General features: G+C 41.3%; 1 protein-coding gene across 1 annotated transcript; it reads right to left on the bottom strand.

Annotated features, from left to right (window-relative positions):
- Window positions 1-1,804: 1,804 nt before the first annotated feature.
- Window positions 1,805-20,981, bottom strand: CPB2 (carboxypeptidase B2; the record flags this gene model as incomplete). The annotated part of the gene is made up of 11 exons (XM_082491155.1): window positions 1,805-1,989; window positions 2,117-2,201; window positions 4,048-4,250; window positions 7,761-7,851; window positions 8,713-8,829; window positions 11,470-11,574; window positions 12,147-12,248; window positions 12,786-12,894; window positions 12,986-13,110; window positions 16,058-16,133; window positions 20,911-20,981. The coding sequence occupies 11 exons, from the start codon at window positions 20,979-20,981 to the stop codon at window positions 1,805-1,807; spliced, it is 1,269 nt and encodes a 422-aa protein (XP_082347281.1).
- Between the last annotated feature and the right edge of the window lie 244 nt (window positions 20,982-21,225).

The following is a 21,225-nucleotide window of genomic DNA, read 5'->3' on the forward strand; positions in this document are numbered from 1 at the left end:
GGGGAAGATATGAGCCCTCTCTGGAAGGAAACGGGAGCCCTGGTCACCCAGGATATGGAGAAGACTGAGGTACTCAATGGCTCCTTTGCCTCAGTCTTCACCAGCAAGGGCTGTAACCCCACGGCCCAAGTCATAGAAGGCAAAGGCAGGGGCTGCGGGAATGAAGAACTGCCCGCTGTAGGTGAACCATTCTGATTCAAGAATGGCTTGGGTCGGAAGAGGCCTTCAAAGGTCATCTAGTCCAACCCGCCTGCACTGAACAGGGATATCTTGCACTAGATCAGGTTGCTCAGAGCCCCATCCAACCTGACCTTGAATGTTTCCAGGGATGGCACATCTACCATCTCTCTGGGTAACCTGTTCCAGTGTTTCATCACCCTCAGGATAAAAAATGTCTTCCTTATATCTAGTCTAAATCTACCCTCTTTTGTTTTAAAACCGTTGCTCCTTGTCCTGTCACTACAGGCCTTGGTATAAAGTCTCTCTCCATCTTTCCTCTAGGCCCCCTTTAAGTACTGAAAGGCCACAGTAGGGTCTCCCTGGAGCCTTCTTTTCTCCACACTGACCAACCCCATATGTCTCAGCCTGTCCTCAGCTCCAGCCCTCTGATCACTTTCGTGGTCCATCTCTGGATCTGCTCCAACAGGTGCATGTGTCTCCTGTGCTGAGGGCTCCAGAACTGGATGCAGTACTCCAGGCTGGGTCTCACCGGAGCAGAGTAGAGGGGCAAAATCGCCTCCCTCATCCTGCTGGCTACACTTCTTCTGATGCAGCCCGGGATACAGTTGGCTTTCTGGGCTGTGAGTGCACATTATCAGCTCATGTTCAGCTTTTCATCCACCAGTATTCCCATGTCTTTCTCAGCAGGGCTGTTCTCAATCACTTTATTCCCCAGCCTGTTTTAGTACCAGAGGTTTCCCTGACCTGGGTGTAGGACCCTGCACTTGGCCTTGTTGAATTTCCTGAGTTTTGCAAGGGTCCACTCCTCGAGCCTGTCAAGGTCCCTCTGAATGGCATCCCATCCCTCTAGCGAGGGTCTCTGTCTGAGTCTCATCTTCAGTGTCATTCTTGAATTTAATGAGTGCGCCAGCATGATGACAGCTTGTCTTTAGGCTTGTATTCATCCTGACCAGGAGACAACTGTATGTGGAGGAGTTGGTGATCCAAGTGAACTTGAGTAGGCCCAGGCTGTTCCTGCACTATGCCCCAATGTGCAGCCTGGCCTTCAGGCTTATGTTGTGCTGCACAAACCCTTGGCCAAGGGATAAATAAACTTAGCCAGCTATTTGTAGCAGAGGAGCCTATGGGCAGCTCCCACTTATTATCAGTGTCCTTGCCACCTTCTAAACGTGTTCTTATGTGAACATCCTTTCTGTTTGACGGTGGAAACGATGAACAGTGTTGTTCTCCAGTAAGAAAATCCTACAATAGCTCAAATGACCAAAATGGGGTCACCTCTTCTATGGATGGGGTCTGCCCAGCATGCCTTATGTCAGTCAGAGGCCTGTTGGATGCTACATCACCTGGAGTTTCCACCGTCTAGAGGGACATAAGATTATCTATGCTGTTTTCCCCTTATAGTGTGCATTTTATATATATATATATTCAGTGCACTGAACTACTGTTGTAGGTATAGGTATATAAGTATGCTTGAAAAAACCCAATGTATTCTAAAATGAAATATAGGGGGTGCAATCATGGGGGTTTTTTGCCTATATAAAAATAATTTTAATAGAGCAGGAAGCTTTTTATTATTATTTGTACTAAGTAAATACAGTCATGCTGGAATAAATTATATTCAACATCACAAATTTTGAAGAACGTGTTGAGCTATCTCTTTGACAGCAGAAAGTGCTTCTAAGCAAGTTGGCTTAATTTCTTGAGAAGGAAGCAAAAATCCATAAGTTCCTGTGTCCCGAAGCTCAATGGTAAAAGAATATTTAATGCCAAGATCATAAGCCCAGTCGTCTGACCCTCCAGGAGCTAAATCTATGTGAGGAAGGGAAAACAGATAACAGTTACCCAAAACTAAAGCTTCAGTTTTCTGTTCAAAAGTTGTGTTTGGATGCTAGCAAGGATATGCTCTTATGCCTGTTGTATTAAAAATACTACTTACAAATTGTTTGTGCACCAGCACCAGGTCTATAGGTTTTCTTTGTTGTCCTCTTTATAGCTTTAACTGCTTTCTTTGCCAGACTTTCCTGAAATTAAATAAAACATCTTTATAGGCTTGTGATAATAGTTAATATTTACGCAGTTAGGATATATTTACACTGTGCTCTGGATCTCACATTAGTTAAATACTCTTCTAAAAGGCTCTAGAAAACCCACAGAATGTGGTTAAAATTTTCAGCATATGCCCACGCTACAGATGATTGCATTTCTACTGTAGCTAGATAAAAAATATAGACGCGACCTTACCACCCACTTCAGGCAGCAAACTGTCATCAAACCATTTGTTCCCATTTGTCTCATATTTTTCCTTTTCTGCCACAATATTTAAGTCACTCTTGATTCATGTAGCGTTGACAAAAACAGCAGAAAAAGATTTTCATTGATCAAATTCTACTCGTAAGCCATGAAGAAGACTTAAATGCCCAGAATTAGAGCATGTCTTTCTGTTTTGCAGGGAAGGAGTCACATATGCACTATTACTGTCCACTCACAACTGCATTTTTTAAATGCAGTTTCAGGAAATTAAACACTAACCAAGACAGCATAAGAATATGTGTTGTTTGGGTTTAGATTGTTTCTTATTGATAGTACTGGATTTTTTTTGTTTTTTTTTTTTTCTTCTGAACCCACTGGCACTAGTTACCAATGGAAATATATTGAACTGTCTGGGATTTTGTCTAACAAGGTAGGATGCTTCCAATGCATTAATGGTGTACTTTTTGCAGTCCTCTTATCTATAATCTTATCTATATGGCATTTATTTTTTCAAATTTTTATTTTTTTTTTTTTAAATGTAATAAGTGACATGGGAGATGCATCAGGTTGACAGGCAGTAAAAATGACAGCAGTGTGTGCAAATGGCAATCCCGTATCTTTATAAACTCTCTTACTGCCGATCTTTATGCCATGTAACATATGAAATGACCTGTCCATCTCAGACATGCGCCCTCTTCCCATAAGGCAAATCCCAAAGCCTGCAAACCTCCTCTCTGGTCCCCTTCACACAATTTCTGGTCCTTTCTTGCTGCTAGGCAAGAATATTCTTGCTGCAAATAAAATAATTCATTGCCTCGGCACTTGGAACTTAAGAAATGCCAAAAGTGGGCTAGGAAGTACAGGAAAGGCAGTTCCTTGCTCTAGGGGACTTGATGTCTTTACATAAGAAAAATATTACTAAGCTGTCCCACATACACTTATGGCTTAATTAGTCTGTGTAAGCAAATCTCATTTTAGCCTAGATATCCTTTCCTGATCCAAACAAAACCAGAGTTTTCTGGTCAGTGGGAAAGAGCAGCAGCTACTTTGTCTTTTTTGACCTCTGCCTGTCTTCTAGGAGAGCTTTTACCGTGTGATTTGGTAGCTCAAGAATGTCAAATTCTACATAAGCAGGATATGTCTTCCATCCTACCATTAGGACCATTTTAAATAAGTATCCCTAGCAAAACACTTTCACAAAAACAGCAAGTGTCTGCCAGAATACCTCATTGCTTAGGTATGTGGAGGGTATTTTTCAGTTACACACCCAAGTAACTTTGGAGTTTGTATAAACCATACAACATAATCAGCAATTTGCACAAATATCTTTTCAAGGTATCCAAAAAAACAAGACACTGCTCTTTTAGTAGCAGCTTCAAAGTATCAGAGATTGATGATGTGCTATCGAATCTCAAATAACTGTTTTCATTTTTCCATAGTCTTCAGAAGACTCTTGCTGTGCTAGACCAGCCTAAACTTCTTTAAGTTCTTAAGAACATCAGGAGATTTTCTAATTCTTCATCTGCAGAGCACTGTGACTCCTTCATTACAAGCCTAACCAAGCAGGGTAAGAAGTTCTGAAATAAATGTAAAACTTAAAGAGATGGGAAGACTTACCAGCTCATCGTGGTCTTTGCTTTTCTCCCTAGTATAAGAATATGGAAACAATACCATCTGGGAGTAAGAGTGCATGGTGATGTAGGCTTTAATGATGTCTTTGTGATCTCTGACAAAGCGAGCCACTGCTTTCACTTCAGGCTCGGACTCTGGGTAAGGTCCACAGTATATCTCGTGACATTCATAGGGAGATGCTCCTTCCTCTGTAACAAAAGAGGGCATGGTGTTACTCCTTAACTTCTGCATTTCTGAAAGACCAGAGTATGATGCTAATACACAAGAAATCGTGGGCTCCACCATGTTGTGGAAAGAACTGTCATGTTTGCAGAAAACAGTGTGAGCCTACTACGATTTCTCACCTACTATATATACTCTCAAAAAAAATTGGATAAGGTAAAGAAAAAAATTTTTTTAAAGACTGGATAAAAAGTCTTAGAGGAGAGGATGAATATGCTCCATTTAAATTAATCAAGAAGACGACTGTGAGATCCCTTCTTAAAATCTATTAAGTACTACAGGAAAACGGCAGTTCTAAGTGATTATTTAATCTTGGGGAATAGCAAACTGCCAATTAGAAGTTGAAAAAGCACAAATCTAAATGAAGGTTTTTAAGAATGAGGAAAACTAGGTACTGGAACAATTTACTAAGAAGACAACTAGGATTCACCATTTTTGCTATCTTCAGAATAAGACTAAATAACTTTCTGGAAGCAGCCAGGATCTTTATTGTTAAATGTCAGCTCTTTGTATTTTAATAAATTTTGTAAATTTCCCCCTTTGCTACTATCTGTAGTTTAAATGGACATTTTATCCTTAAATCTTATGCAGGAATAAAGCTCACTGAGTACTTTAACACCCAGAAGACTTTCTTCCTCCCTGGGCACTGACACACTTTAACTGATGTCCATCTTCCAAAAACCAAAAATCAATAATGCCAGTTACATCTGCAGAGTAGCAGCCCTGTAGAAGCAAAGCAAGCTCTTATCATATGATACAGGAGAACAGGAAATGTCTTCTGGTGCCAGTGATATCTAGGGAAGATCTATAGCATGTCGCAAAGTAACAAGGAGCATATGTGGACCTCAAAAACACTTAACAATTTGATATATGTATGTTTTAGTTAATTAAGAGTTGCAAGGCTCCGTACAGGTGTATTTGGGTGAAATATGGGTGTGATAGACAGAAAGACTAGGTGATACAATGGTACCTGGCTGTTGATGTTAAGAATAAACCTGTAGTTTCATCCATACAACTGTTCCACAGATACTGCAAGCCCCTTTATAATATCAACGGCTGAAAAGAAATCCTCGGGTTACGTACACCCTTGTATCACACAGCAGAAGAAGCAGAAATAATATAGTGAAGAGAGGCAGCTGTGGGGCAGATGTGCCAACAGAGACACTGAGTCTGGAAGATGCAGGCTGGGAGGTCAGAAACAAGGGTGCTGGGATAAAGAGAGCTGTGGTAAGTTTTCTATTCTGGGATGTATGTATAATTCTTACTGAATTAAGGCAGATTTCACAAACAGTCCGTGAAAATTCATATACATGAAAATACAAACAATTCTTGGCATCTATGCGAAATCATTCAAAAGTGACAAAATGAGAATGTTAAGTTTTACACTGTTCTGTTTTGCACAGCAGTCAGAAACTGTCCAAGGAACAAGACAATGAAAAATCTGTTTGCTGGCAGTCTTGGATTAATGTTCTGTCTGCTTTCCTAAATCCTAGGTCAAAATGGAAACAGCCAGCTAAGGAAATGATACGGAAAACATGGATAAAACTGGGTTCCAGTCAAATTTAGTTCTACAGAGTGGGTGCATTGGTTTTAGTGGAGTAATTTTGCTTTTTATTAGTATAAGAAAGTGTAATGTATCTGTGCATTTAGTATATTTTCATAAAATCCATGAGGGCATTGTACCTGTTCATAAAGTTTTTATCTGAGCAGCTGAAGAGGAAGAATAGACAATGCAGCAGTATAGCTCTGATTAAATGCATAGATATAAACCCTGGAGTTTGCGGTTGCACAAAGTGTATTCACAAGCAAATCTGAAGCCAATGGAAGTCTGAGCTTTTCACATCCCTGACAAGAACTCTTCTGTTTAAAAGTATGTGAATAAAGATTAAATTGTAGGTTCCTGTGAATTTGTGGCCATTTCCCATATACACAATTCTGTTATAGTATTCAATTGACACAACTGATAATAAATATAACACTATTATAAAGCAATAAGACTCCAGCTTGGTTCTTCTGAGCATCCTGTTGAACTCCTGATGTTTTGCACAGCTACAGCAATAATGAAGATTCTACATTTAACAAGTTCTGGATCAAATCTGTTCAACCACTGCTATCAATTCCTAAACAAAGATATATCTGATTCAGTAGAGGCAATATTTTTATGCTAAGAAAAACAGAATTTTGTTTTTCTGCACTTTACTGACTGTATAACTAAACAGAGTAGAAACCTAGGAAGATCCTCACAGTCATCTGCGTAAGTTATTGTAAGCACCGGACTTCAGTGCTTAGATTTATCTGTACAAACAGTATTTTTCTGTCCAATGGCCCTGCAAGGTGCTGAGGCTTCTCTCTTCTGTGTTTTCAACCATGTCTAAGAGAGGAACATAGCATGGCTGAAAACAGCATGAATATTTCCCTAGTTACTAAAGAAAGATGTTCTGCCTTTGCCCTGCAAGAAAGGTGTACATTTTGTCCAAAGACTTCTTTAGAGAAGAAACACTTTCTAATCTACCTGTATTCTTCTGCTCTTTGTAAAGTAGAATCATTTATCTGCTTCAGAAGTTGTTCACCACCAAAAGTGCTTGACAAGTTAAATGCAGTGTATTATATAACCTTTCCCTGAAACTAGTATCTGCATCACATAGTTTTTTTGGTGTTATTTCTTCAGACTTCTCCCAGTTTTGTTTTTATGACTTATTTATACTCAATATCACTTCTAAATCTATGTATTTGTTACCTATCTTCATAATTTTGTGCCTGAAAAAATGTGGTTTTCTCTGTATAATCACCATGGATGGTAAATAAACATCTTTATTCCCAGTTTAGCAGCGGACTAAAATGACTGAAAGTCATACCAAACATTAGTGTCAGTACTGAGTGAACCCAAATCAGATCTATAGGGTAAATTCTAAGACAGCTATCCTGCAGACTATTAAAAACCTGTAAAGTATTAAAATGCCTGTGGTTAAGTAAATGTGATATAACCTTGACAACAAATACTGAGAGCCAAGAAATCTTGGTCAGCCAGGCATTACTACTGAAAGATGACTGAGGTGACCAGTTCATACAACACAGTGAAACATCTACTCAACTGGGCGGTGCAAAAGGCATTGGTTGACATGGCAAGGGCCACCCACCTCTTCCCTCTCTCCTTCTCCCCCTGCTCCTCTCCAGCCTCCGCCCAGCGTGTCATGGTGTGATGCAAGGGACAGGATCCAGGGTCCTGGTCCCCCTCTCTCATGTCATCATGCTGGGAAGAGGTTAGTCTCTGGTGTGGCATCTGGGGAGGAAAAATCCTAGGACCCAACAAAAAGTGTCTACGGTTGGGAAACTGTTCACTGGTTCGTAAAAGTTATCCAGTCGCATTTGTCTTTATATCAAGTTTGTGAAACAGTAAATGAGAATGTTTTCAAAATTAAGAATTTTAAAGGCTAAAATTGAGGCAGGAGTACAATAGGGAGGAAATGATGTCATACCGCACCAGTGTGCATCAAAATTCCTGTTCATGTCAGTACCGACGCACTTGCTGTTAGTGTGCGATGAGCGGCTCTTTCTCCACAGCCGATTCTATGGAAAGAGACACACAAGCCACGTTCAGGGAAAAAGCTGAGAAAAACGATGGCACCATTGCACTTGTTCGTTAAATGGGACTTCCAACTTTTGCCTCTAGAGGTCATGTGCCAATGAAGAGGCAAAATACCAAGAAAGACTATAAAAACACAATCTGATTGCCAGTGAGGCTGGATGATAAAAGGAAATATTAGGTAGGACAAGAGGTGGTCCCATCTGGCTTGATTTCAATGGATTTGGACCATGGAAGGAGACAAGCAGACATACTGTTCGGCCAGGTATGTGAGATTTAGGAGTCCAACCTTTCCGTAGGCTTTTTTTTTTTTTTTAATTTTAGTGAAGGATCTAAAAATCAAAGAACCATCTGAACGACTCAGAATTTACAACCAATAAATAAAAACCGGTTGTACCTTCATTTATCTGAAACAAAAAGTACTCGGAGAACGGGGCTACCTTGCAGGAGGAGGAAGTGAGTTATTGGCTATGCTCTATCTGTCTGATGCAGCACAGTATTCAGCTTGTGCGGGATTGTGCCAGTGTTTTTAACCTTGCTGCTGGAGGCAGACGCCGGCGTTCCCTGATAATCTGGAAGTATTAGTACCCCAGGATGAGATTCTGTTATTTCCAAGTGCATTTCCAGCAGCTTGGAAGACAGAAAGGTAGCGTGAGTCAAACGCCAATTAGTTGCAGTATTTGCTGTGGTTTAAATAGGGCAGAGAGGCAGAAATTCCAAGCAGAGATCAAGAGCTGGGGGCGTGCAGTTCCAGGATGGAAATTACACCCTAAGCATGCACACTGGTAGTTCCCATAGATAACGCATCAGTATGTTGCACAATCTGTCAAAAAAGCTCTACGTACAGAGGGATGGCTCCACGTATACTCATAGCCATCCACGTTCATCACCGGCATGACGTAGAAATCAAAATGGTCCAGAAGTGTTGTCATGGTCTGGTCTCTCTCACGCACATGGATTGCCTATAAAGCAGAGGGGAAACTTATTAAAAGCGTTCGTAATAGTGTTGGGTTTTCTTTTTGTCTTCCTAGAAAGGCACCTGATGGTATATGTAAAATAATTGTGCAATTATCAGACCGGTCTGCCTCCTGATAGAGGTGCATCATATCACAGAAACTGCTAAATAGGAAAGTAGGGCTTTGGTTAGAAGTGCCGGGGAGAGGGTAGGGGTCGAACTGGTACAGTCAGTCAGGTACACTGCGGTCCTCTGATGTTAAGGAGTGGTCATGAGAGAGACTTGAAGCCAATTAATAGGAAGGTTTGAGCTTTTGCTGCTTGTATAAAGGATAGGAACCCTCCCTCCTGCCCAAAATACCACAAAAACAGTGTAAAATAAAGCAAGCACAAAAATAACAAGAAACATTTCGAACGGTTGCTGTACATGACATTATTTCTCCTGGGCGCGTTATGAGTTCAGGGTGTTTGTATGCAAAGAGCCAGTAAGACCTACGTTGCTAATTGTGCCTCACAGCCAATTTTGGAGGCTTTAGTGATACCTAACCTGGTTATTGGTCCACCACATGGACAAATTTTAACCTAAATAAGTGGTTTTGTTACAATTAGAATAGAACAAGTCCGTAATAATATCTTTGGGTTTTTTTTTCTTTATACCTTGCTTAAAGCACCTTCATTCATTTTAAATCCTTCCTAGTTTTCCTCGGGCAATGGACTTTCTCTAACTTAAATGAGAAATGTCAATCTTACTACAATGTAACAACAAAATTAATTGATAAAGAGTGGAAACATTGGAAAGAATGCCTAGGATTTGCAAGAGAGATCTACTGATTTTGATGTCTATGTACAGATGTGTATTAATGTCAAATTTCAAAATGTTACTTCATGAAGTGATAGAGAAATAAAATTTGGATTTAAAACACGTAAATTGCATCAAGAGGATGGAGTACCTAAATGTTCAGCTTGTTAGTTCTGAAAAATGCTGCAGGGATGTGTCACTGGCAAAGTGACAGCACAGCTGGTAATTATTTGAAGCAGCATGAAACGGCAAATGTATTTCTCTCCAAGGGAACCTTGAAGGCTGGGATTTTCAGTGGGTCACAGGGTACGTTCAGCTGTTTCTGTCCCTAACTCCTGCAATCTCCTTTCAAATGTTATAGTCATTGAGGTTTTATAGTTATTACTGAGGACAGAAATAAACATTATTATTATTATTATTATTATTATTATTATTATTATTATTATTATTATTATTATTATTATTATTATTATTATTATTACCACCATCATTATTTAGTTCCATCACTGCCAAACCATAATTCATGTTTCAAGGACTCATCTATGTTATTGCTCTGGCTACAGTACTGGTGATTGTGAAGTCTCAATCTCATCTAGCTTACTTTTACTGTGAACTTTGCTTTTGTGAAAAAGTAACAATAAATGATATCTTAGGACCTTAACTGAGCAAGTTGGGCAAGCTTGTCTGGGCCAGAAAAGCCTTAGGAGCCTTTTCCTGGTCCATACTAAGAATTGGGCCAGCAGCTCAGCATGATGAGTTGAGCAGAGACTCCTTAAATTAAAAAAGACCAAGGTAACACGTGTTAAGATCCAGTGCAAACCATGGATGTGGTATCTTTTGGCATACCTTTGTTCACTACCGTGAGCACTGTAGATATTAAAGATATTAAAGATCAGATGTGACCATCAGTCTGTGGCTGCACATCAAGGCTGGTCAGGCTAAGCCCATCATGCAGTCTCATCCCATCAGTGATTTACTAGTTTCCACGAACTGGTACTATGCGTGTAGCTGGCAGTTGTTGGTTGTGTTCTGGAGGTCTGAAATGATGGTGTCTGTAGCAGGGATGGTACCTTCAGAAAAAGATGTCCTGTGTTACCTCATTCTCTGAATGAGGCAGATCCAGAAAAAGGCATGAGTACAAATAGAAAATGCAGAGGCAGGAGGTGGGGGAGCAGCAGCAGCAGGCGCAGCAGCAGGTGACACATCACAGTTAGTGCTAAGTAGAGATTGCTGGTGTACATGGTGGTGTGGAGTTATGCCATGCCTGGCACAGGCAAGTGTGGGGTAACTGTGGCTCTAGGAAGGCAAGCAGGGAAGAACTAAGTGTTATAGGACAGCTTGAGCTCATTCCAGGTGTCGTCTGATCTACTCCAGGCAGTGTCAGATGGAGTAATATGGACATGAACCACCATGCGCTACATGACCAAGAGCCAGGATCATTCCTTGTATCCATGTGGTGGCATAGACATAGGCCTAGTAGATTACAAAATACTTGCTTTTCCTGGCATGGCTTCTCCATCACTGACCATTCATAATTGTAAACGTCTCTGTTGAATTAGCTGCACATACTTTAAAATTTTCTTTCATACTTGAGAACCCATCTGAGCTCTTTGGCATTTGATCTTTCTCTCACACACACACATACCTCCATCTACTGACACACACATACATACGCACACACTCACTGCTACGTATAAATCTTAGACACACATCTCCTGTGATGGTGTTCTGGAAGTAAATTGATTAAGACTTCATGGACTCTAGAGTTCAATTGGACAGAGAAGGTAAATTGCATCAAGGTTTTTTGCTTTGCTTTGAAAACAGTCATCAGATGTGATTATCTACTCACATGGCCTATGAACCACAGGCAAAAAGCAGGAGAAATCCATTCTCTAGCGTGGATACCACAGTCGATCCATATGGCACTTTTGGATTTTTCCTGGCTTTTAGAAAGCTGACAAAAGAGAAATGGTATGAAAGTGTCACCATTGTAAAGTGTACCACACGGAAGTGGAAGTGAAAAGGGAAATTAAGGCCGAAGAAGCAGCGTCTGTCACATAGGGAGAGCTCAGGCTGATCCTGGGCCAGAATACTGCTCTCAGTTACGTTGCCGTACGGTCAGAGTCATACCCAGACTGCTGGCAGCAAGCTCCTAACACAGGCACCAAGACTGCAGCCCGACCTGGGGTCAAGGGAGTCGATCACCAACTATGCAGGGCGACAAACTAGACTGGCTTCATAGTCAACAGAGGAGGGTGTCCCCTGTGCCGGTATTTCATGCCTTTGGATGATGGCCTAGATGTGGAAACTTCTTTGTGACCCAACAATGAACCTAACACAGTTAAATGCCTTTGTCAAAGGTAATGCACCTTATTAGAAGAACTTAGGAGACTTCTAGGAATGACAAAAATTTGCACATTGTTAAAATATGCATAGAAGTATAGATTTAGGAAAGTGTTCTGGCCAAACCCAGTCACTTGCTTACATTAGTATTTGGAAAGATTTTGCAGTAAGTCACAGCCATACCTTCAGAACATAGAGTGGTCGTTTTTCATATGAGGATCCAATATATATTTTCTGGAGGAGGTCGGAATGGACTTTCACTACTTCTTCCATCCAATGATATATCTGCAAGGATGAAGTTAGTATATAGATCTTCTGCCTGTTGTTGTCCTTCGTCCCTGAAAATGGTCTAGACTTAAATTCATTCTTCCTCCCCAAATCCTGCCTCTTTAGCTGACGGGAAAGAAAAACTAGCAATTCAGAACACTTACCACTTGCCTGACTCTAATTTCTCTTAAAATAAATGGTAAGGTACAGTCACAACACAGTCCAAGTATAACCCTGAAATTATTCTTTAGTTCTGTTTGGTTAAATTATTATCCATTTCATGTTTTAAATATTTATGTGGTGTTTTGTGACTTCATTTCACTTCTATGTTGTCTGCATTTGAATGGCAGTTTGAAGCAACACGTGTATGAGAGATTTTGTCTGGTGCTTCATTCCTTCTCTATGAAGGTGTTATAGTAATTACAACTCTCAATGGTTGAGCAACACAATCGTAATTATTTACCTGTTGGCGATTTCTTTCCCTATCTCCATTCTCAACCATGAGACTTATTTCACCTCTTGAACCTACAGAGGATTACAATAAAAATATCTCACTTCTTTCATTGAATGGTAGTTTTCATAATATGATGAAGATCTGCGTGGGTTGACCGTGTCATTGATAGTCTGTTTTTCAATAAGTCCTTGAACATCTCCCACCAAGACTCTGAATAACAAAGAAAGAGCACAAGCTCCTGTCACATAAATGACAAACAACTTTATAGAAACATTCATGACAACAAATAAAAAATACATACTTGTGTTGGATGGTCAGTTGCCTTAACTGAGCTTTTATGCTATTTGTGCTGGATGCCCTGACATAGAAATGGACTTCTCTGTTCTCCTTGATGTTTTCAACCACAACGGGTTGCCAGAGAAGGACCTGCAAAGTGTCCATAAACATTTTATTTTTTTTACTGAGGGAAGAAAAAATATTCTTGCTAACACTGAATAAGTATTTTGAAAATAATCAAAGCATATGTTTTCAATATAAGACACCACTTGTAATAAGCACTTTAATGTTGCCTGTGTTGTGTTATAGCATTCTGCTACTGCTGGAAATGAAACGTGTGTATTTAAGAAATGTTTATAATGACTTCTGCACATAAATTCATAAATCAAGAACAAAGACAGGAACATAACACTTTCTGAGATAGTATTTCTAGTATAATAGATATGTTTAGTTGGTTATTATGTTACATGTTTTCAAGGCTGCTGAGAGTTATTTTCCCTGAGGGTATTTGGAGAATTAATGAAGATCAGACCAGTCTTTTTAGTTATTGTATTTGCTGATGACTTTGATCAGGGAGGAAATAAATGCCAGAAGGGGTTTGAATATAAGTCAAGTTGAAGCAGCAATAAAGAGATTAGAAATGGGAATAAAATAAGAAAATGAGATTCTTCTTGGTAAAATTAAATCTTTTACAATAATGAAATTAGAAGCCAGCATATTCAATAAAAGACTGAAACTGTACAAACAATAATACCAAAAGATGTAGGGGTGACAGTAAGCAGAAAATTAGGCACGAGTCTACAATGTGAAAAAGGTCAACATAATTCTTGGATGCATTCTTGAAGACACACAGCATGGAGTCTCCAGACAATAGGCTTTATTTTTTTTCCTTTCTGGTGCAGTTGCACCAGAAAGGTGCAACTATAGTCAACATAGGGCACCATGCATTATAGTCAACTTAGGGCACCATGTCAACTGTTTACTTCACTCATTTCTCAGAGAGAATGTGTCTGCAAAATCATGCAGAAAGCTCATCCATGCTTTTAATCAAGACTCAGGGAGGTTGTGGAGTCTCCTTCTCTGGAGACATTCAAAACTCACCTGGACGCCTTCCTGTGCAACCTCATCTAGGTGTTCCTGCTCCGACAGGGGGATTGGACTAGACGATCTTTTGAGGTCCCTTCCAATCCCTAGCATACTGTGATACTGTGTGTGATACTTTGGAACAATAAATGGTAAAACATTTGGCCTCTGGATGTATTGCTGCGATGTGCTATACAAATGGCTGAGCTAGTCTCAGTGTAGCCATCTCAGACGTTATTGGCAAGGTAGCAACAGCATCACAGGGCTCAGCATTGTGTGGAAAACCCATGCAAGAAGTGAGCTGGATGCTTAGCTCCCCAGCAACGATTTCCCTGTTGCCCTGGCTAGCCTGCTGTCTGCGCTGATGCGCACCAATTCAGATTTAGTTTCTCTTTGGATTGAAAGCAAGGAAGACTAAGGAACTCTGGATTGACACAGTTTAGGTGGAAGAGAAGCAATGAATGGGGGTAAATGGGAGACTTTGATAATGCATGTGATTATTGGTCTCTACCCATCATCAGCAATGGTCAGTACTGCCCCAGGAGGAGCTACAAAAGACTCAGCTGTTGGTGTTCCTGCATCTGGGTTCTTTCACGATGGATTCTACAGGCAATGTGTGTGCTGTAAAAACAAAGCATCTCCTTTGTTTTAGGTTTTTGCTTTACAGCTTTTGCAGGAGTAGCATGTATAATTAGCCTGGCAATTCTTCTTGTAAGAGGCTAATTTTCAATTGCTTCTTTTTTGCTACACTGTAACCATAAAAATTTGCTGGGAGGTACTGTTCATGTCTTGCCTTTCCCTTTCCTTTTCCCTTTGCCTTTGCTTTTGCTTTTGCCTTTCTCTTTCACTTCTTTCCCTTTCCCTTTCCCTTTCCCTTTCCCTTTCCCTTTCCCTTTCCCTTTCCCTTTCCCTTTCCCTTTCCCTTTCCCTTTCCCTTTCCCTTTCCCTTTCCCTTTCCCTTTTCTTCTTATAACTTGCCCAATTTATAGCCATGGGAAAAAAAAATGGCCAGTTTATAACATTTGAAAAGTGTTCGGTTTGCATATTCACATAAGTGACATGGTAGAAAGCACCTCAAGCTCTCTCTACGCTTAATGTGCTGCGATTATTTTTCATTGCTTCTTGGGGCTCCTGTGCACAAGAAAGTGAAGAATGACAGTGTTGAGGAAAAGATGGAGAAGATTCATTTTGGTACAGCAAAGGAGATGGATATGTGAGCTGACATGTGGCAGTGGAAAAGAGCAAGGAAGGTTATCAAGGTTTGTGTGAACTGAAGGGACGGATCAGAAGATGCTGGGAGGGACAGGAGAAGACTAGGAGGATTTTGGGGTGGACATGAAATGGATAGGAGCCAAGAAAGACAGAGAAAGACTGGGCATAGGCATTGTTAAAAGCTGTCAGTCATCTGAGACACATCCTCAATCATCCTGTAAATTATGTTGGTGTAGGGAATGGTAACACCTTTATTGCTGAATGTTGGTTTCAAACTGTGAGGGTGTGATTGGACAAATGCTTTTGAAAAGGAAGAGATGCCTCATTTTAATTACTCTCTTCTTTAATGACAGATAGAAGTAATAATAATAAAAAAAGTATTGCTTAAGATATCTTTATCTTCTAAATGCTGCTTTAAGAAAAATACCACAAAAATCCAGTCCTGATCTTCAAAGCTCTGCAAGTCATATAGGTCAAGATTGCATTGGTCTACAGTGCTGAGATTCCCTAGCAAAAATATTTCTACTTACTGTGTGTTGATGCTTTGCCAATTTTGCAGTGTCTTTGCAATTGCAAAAATCTGAGCTCAAATACAATGCACTACTATAACATTATGAAGCAGAGGTCTCCTCATGTAAATCAGAAGGTAGCGGAGCAATGAAAACCAAGCATTTGCTGAGCTGCTGTATTAGGACAAATGAAAGAAAATGGGCTAAATCTCTCTCTGATGGGACAAGGAGTATTAGTGCACTTTGGGGAAGAATTTGGCATAGAGACCAGAGAGACAGAGGGATCTGTTTACCTCAGTGGTGTTCAGTAAATCTTGAAGGGCTTCAACCTGTTTGTTTGTTTGTGGGAGAGCCCACAAAACTTCATCCCTGAAAAACAAGGGTATTTAGGTAAGGCACAGATACTTGGAACTACTCTACGTCACGCAAAAGTAGAGAAGCAGGCTTGGCCTTTCTCTTCTTCCCTGGCTTGGCTGCCCTGCCAAGAACTTGAAGAAGATCCAATAGTGAAGATGCTGAGCCCTGTTCCAGCCTCTGCTTCTGTCAGTCCGCAAAAGTAAAGTAAGTAAAATCCATGAAAGAGGTGGTGCAGGGCTCTGGTAGGCAGTATCTACAGCTGGACTCTGAGATTGCTCCTGGGAGCTAGCACCGGCACAACAGCTGCCAGCCCCAGCTGATCCAGCGTGCAACAGCACCGGTGGAAAGCTAGCCTGGATCAGGAGGACAGCTGTCCTCTTCTCCCCTGAGTTTCTCTGTCTCAGTCACTGTTCAGCAGAGAGGCATGAGCCCTCCCAGACTCCTGCAAATTGGGAATTGGGAATCAGGTCTCTTTCGTCTGGAGAAGAGAAGAGTGAGAGGGGGATCTTATCAATACTTGTAAATACTTGAAGGGAGGGTGCCAGGGGGATGGGAACAGTATTTTGTCAGTGGTGCCCAGTGATAGTACAACGGGTAATAGGCACAAACCTGAACATGAAAAGTTCCATCTAAACACGAGGAGGAACTTCTTTACTTTGAGGGTGGCAGAGCACTGGAACAGGCTGCCCAGAGAGGTGGTGGAGTCTCCCCTCTAGAGACATTCCAAACCCACCCGGACACTGTCCTGTGCAACTTGCTGTAGGTGACCCTGCTCTGGCAGGGGAGACTAGATGATGTCCAGAGGTCCCTTCCAACCATGACCATTCTGTGATTCTGTGAAAAGCCAAGCACGGTGTTTTGTAGAGGTGCAGAGGCTAGTACCATCATCATTCCTACTCCAGTCCAGTTCTACTGATCTCCACATTTTTGTCCCTCTGCCAGGTATGGTTTCCATTGGTCTATACCGCTGTCCTCCCCCTCTTTGCCTGGTAACTTATATTCTCCTTCTACATGAAACCCATGGTCCAGACCTGCTGTACATGAGATGACCCCTCCCAGCTACTCCATGCCTGACCCCACCATCAGTAACAGAAGTGAAATTAACTTTCTGGAAGAAAACCCACCACTTTCCATTGTAAATCCAGCCATGGTCTTCAGTGCCCTGCAAGCCATGTAGTTCAAAATTGCCATGGGTAGATAATTAAAATAATTCATGTGTGTAGAAGGAGGACACTCAGGGGAATGTTGGATCCCTATCTCCATTTTGTGGGCTGAGGTGGCTCTCGGAGTAGGTGGCAGTGGAAGTCAGGCACTGTGGAAGTCCCTGCCAGCCCTGTCTGCAAAGGCTGTTAAAAAGAAATCAGGCAGAGCTCTGAAAACTAGTGTTTTCAAGCTGCATAACATGATTATCAGAACTCATTGTTGTGACTGATTTCAAGCAGATACCTGACAGCATCTGGCAACCGGGTGATTCATCTTTTCTACTTTTACCCAGGCTCCAAGCAATCACTGTTGCTTCTCATGCAGAACCAATAATATGCCAGCTCCATTTTTACCCCAACCATCATTTGATAGAGCATCAAAAAGCAATCAGGGGTAGGCAGGGTTGGCAGTTTGCCTATTTCTTTAGGCAAGTGCACTTTGGGGCTATTTTAAAAGTTAATTTGTCTTCTCATAGCTGGGGAAGTCTTTTCACAGGGTAGACCAGAAAAGGGCTGCTGCATCTAATTTCGTCCTGCGATTCCCACACCCTGAGAGTACCATAATGAGGAAGCTGGTATGTACTTATACCCCACCATTTGGGGATGTTCAGCCTGGAGAAGAGAAGGCTCTGGGGAGACCTTATTGCAGCCTTCCAGTACCAAAAGGGGGCCTACAGGAGAGCTGGAGAAGGACTTTTTAGAAGGGCATGTAGTGATAGGATGAGGGGGAATGGCTTCAAACTGGAAGAGGGCAGGTTTAAATTAAACATTAGGAGGAAGTTTTTCACTTTGAGGGTGGTGAGGCACTGGAACACGTTGCCCAGAGAAGTTGTGGAAGCTCCATCTCTTGAGGTGTTCAAGGCCAGGCTCGATGGGGCTTTGAGCAACCTGGTCTAGTGGGAGGTGTCCTTGCCTATGGCAGGGGGGTTGGAACTTGATGATCTTCAAGGTCCCTTCCAACCTGTCTATGATTTGTTGCACAAATATTTCAGCCGGGTGTGGTAAGTACTGGGCAGGTGGTAGCTAGCAGTGATTCCTCTATAGCTCTCATCGGTAGGACATGAATACACTGAACAAGCTGATCCAAGTTCTGCCGTTCCTCTTGTAGTCATGTTTAACATGGGGAGTATTAATAGCTGAAATTGTAGTCATTGGCCTTCTCAGTTCCTCTGGCATTATACCCTTTCATCTGTCTTCTGCCCCACTCCTGTTAGAAAACACCCAGATGAAAGCTCTAATTATTGCCTTTATGCCAATCTCAGAAACGATCCTCCACCCCCAGCTTCGCTGTCCTGCCTGCTGCCCTGGTACAGCTGGAGATGTTCAAGATGAACACACCTCTTTTCTTGGACTTTCTGTCCTCATGCCCTGTTTCCCTGGTTGCTCTTTGAGTTTGTCCTTAAGAGGATCCCTCTCATTCTCCTCCTCCAACTTTCTGCCAAGGTCCTACTGGACTCTATCACTGTTCCCCATCTCTTGTTCTTCTCCCTTTTACTTTCAGAAAGTCCAGCTGCCATCCTCACACTACAATGCTCAGGTCTTATCCTGTAGCTATGACAGAGTGAGTGGGATGCACTGCAGTTCATTTTAGATGGTTTTGATATCTTCATCTGAGCTCAACGCTCTTTTAATCAAGAAAAAGACACTTTTAAGGTCCAGTTAACCTGAGTTAATTTAGACGTGTGTGCTAAACCAAAATGAATTGTAACTAAATACACATATTTTTCTCCACTATCTGTACAGGAAGGTGAGACAGACTTGTTCCCATGCAGAACTGTGTAGAAATCCCATACAGTCGGATGAATCCTATCCATGGGCCATAGCCACCATCTCACAGATAGACATAAACCAGTGCCGGCTGTTTTTGGCATCTTAGTCTCTTCATCCCCCCTCTCCATTGTATTTCTCAGTCACTAGGAAGACCATCAGCATCACATATCACACAGACCCACAAAAAGAAGGCATCAGCATGGATGTGTCTCTGTCCTCATAGCCTGCCTTCATTTAAACCTCGCATGTTCTTTCTGACTAACATCTCCAGAAGGGAGGCCTCCCTACTTGCCTCCAGCTGAAAGTCTTACCCTGGCTCTAGCAAGTAGTGTCACTAGAGGAGTGCTGCCAGCATCTTCTCCTGTTCTCCTGGACCATGTAAGCTGTTCCTCTGCCTGGAGCACAGGTGTCTGCCTGTGGGCTCTCTTTTCTCACACCTTTCTGGTTCTCCAACAGCCTCCAGCCTTGCCCTTTCCCTACGAGTGAGCTGGGTGTCTTTCCAGTGCTATCAGCTCTTTCACAAATCTCACAATGTTCCGTATTTTTCCTAGAAGTCCAGATGCAGTAATCACACTGCAGCCTTGTAAAGGGAAGGTTTAATACATGACCGTTAAATCCTCCAACACTAGTACTCAAATAAAAGTAAAAAGTCAGATATAATGTATCACCTTTAAAATCTCATTATTTTCACCATTTCCATAAGCGGGGCTGGGAGGGTTAGACTCAGGCTTTCAAGTGGAAAATGCCATATTCTTCTGTAAGGGTCAAATATTCAGTGTTTTATTTAAACATGAAATAAATGAACCTTCAAGTAGCGCAGAGCAATATTACTCCACTGAATTCACCTAAAAACATGTTTAACTGTCCCCCTACTGTAACCCTCACACCTCCGCAGCAATCCACAACAAAATACGATTGCAACACAAACGGAGATGAAAGGTCCTCTTTTTGAGCCATGAACTCAAGAAGTGTTCACCTGTCACAGGTCTGCCCACTGGTTTGTGGTGCAGAGTCACAGAAGGGCTGTGAGACATAATATGCTATTATTTGTGTAGGCATTTCAGTCCTAGGAGCAGGCTGTGTTTAATCGTGATTCCTACAGGTTGTTCGTCTTGCTTAATGTCACCACGAGGGGCTTATCCTTTTAGTTCCTATTAAACCTGTTAAAACATTTCAGGTTTCTAAACCAGCTGTACGTGTAGAAAATAAAAGCACTTTGACTGTCTTTATCTCTGACATACGTTCTCATGTTTTACCAATGCATTTGGTTTCAGGGCATTTCTGAAGTTTATCGATAGGTAACAATAAAGCTGCTTCTGAAACATTGTACAAATACCAAATGGTTATTCAAAAATGATTTATGATTGGAAAAACAACCATAAAAGCTGCTTTAGAAAGACAACAGATTGTTAGCACTTTCTGAAATGGTTTCTCTCTCTACCTCAAGAAGTAATTCATTTAAGGTCTTGTTTTAAGGCAAATGAAGCAAATTATTTTTTCCCATTAAGTTTCAGAATGCCCTTTATTGGCATTCAAAAGCACTGATTGAACAGAATTGATTTGCACTTAGACCGAAAAGAATAGTTTTAATATGATTAAAAACATAGGATTTATGGATGCAAAGAAGACTTAGAATAATTTCATTTCCTCCACCATCTATATGTTAAATTGAACCACATATCCAATTACAAGAGCAATAAATAAATGTCAGCCTTTGCCAAATGTTTTCTTATGCAACTTGGAGTTATTTTGCTTCAGTACTTTCCCCGTCCCACTCACCACACACTAAAAGCCCAGTAGCACCATCAGATATTTACCTTGGAAGAGTGAAGACATGCTTCTCTTGAATCCACATAAATAGGGTAAAAAAGAGCAGGTAAAACTTCATCTTCACGGCATCCACAATGAACCCAAATGCAATTGGAAAGCCAAGGGTTCAGGACCCACATTATTGATTTCAAAAATGTTATTTAAAGAGTGGTTAAAATTTAATACTGTCTCTCACCTCAACCCCAAGCTCCTGATGGCTAAGTCAATATGACGGAACTCCCTGGGGAGGTCCTGCTCATATTGATGTCGCCCATCCATGAAAGGATAAGGTACATTTTGGACATTTTGATATTGACAAGTCA

The sequence above is a fragment of the Vanellus vanellus genome, assembly GCF_965231255.1.
Source record: "Vanellus vanellus genome assembly, chromosome: 1".
Taxonomy (NCBI): Eukaryota; Metazoa; Chordata; class Aves; order Charadriiformes; family Charadriidae; genus Vanellus; species Vanellus vanellus.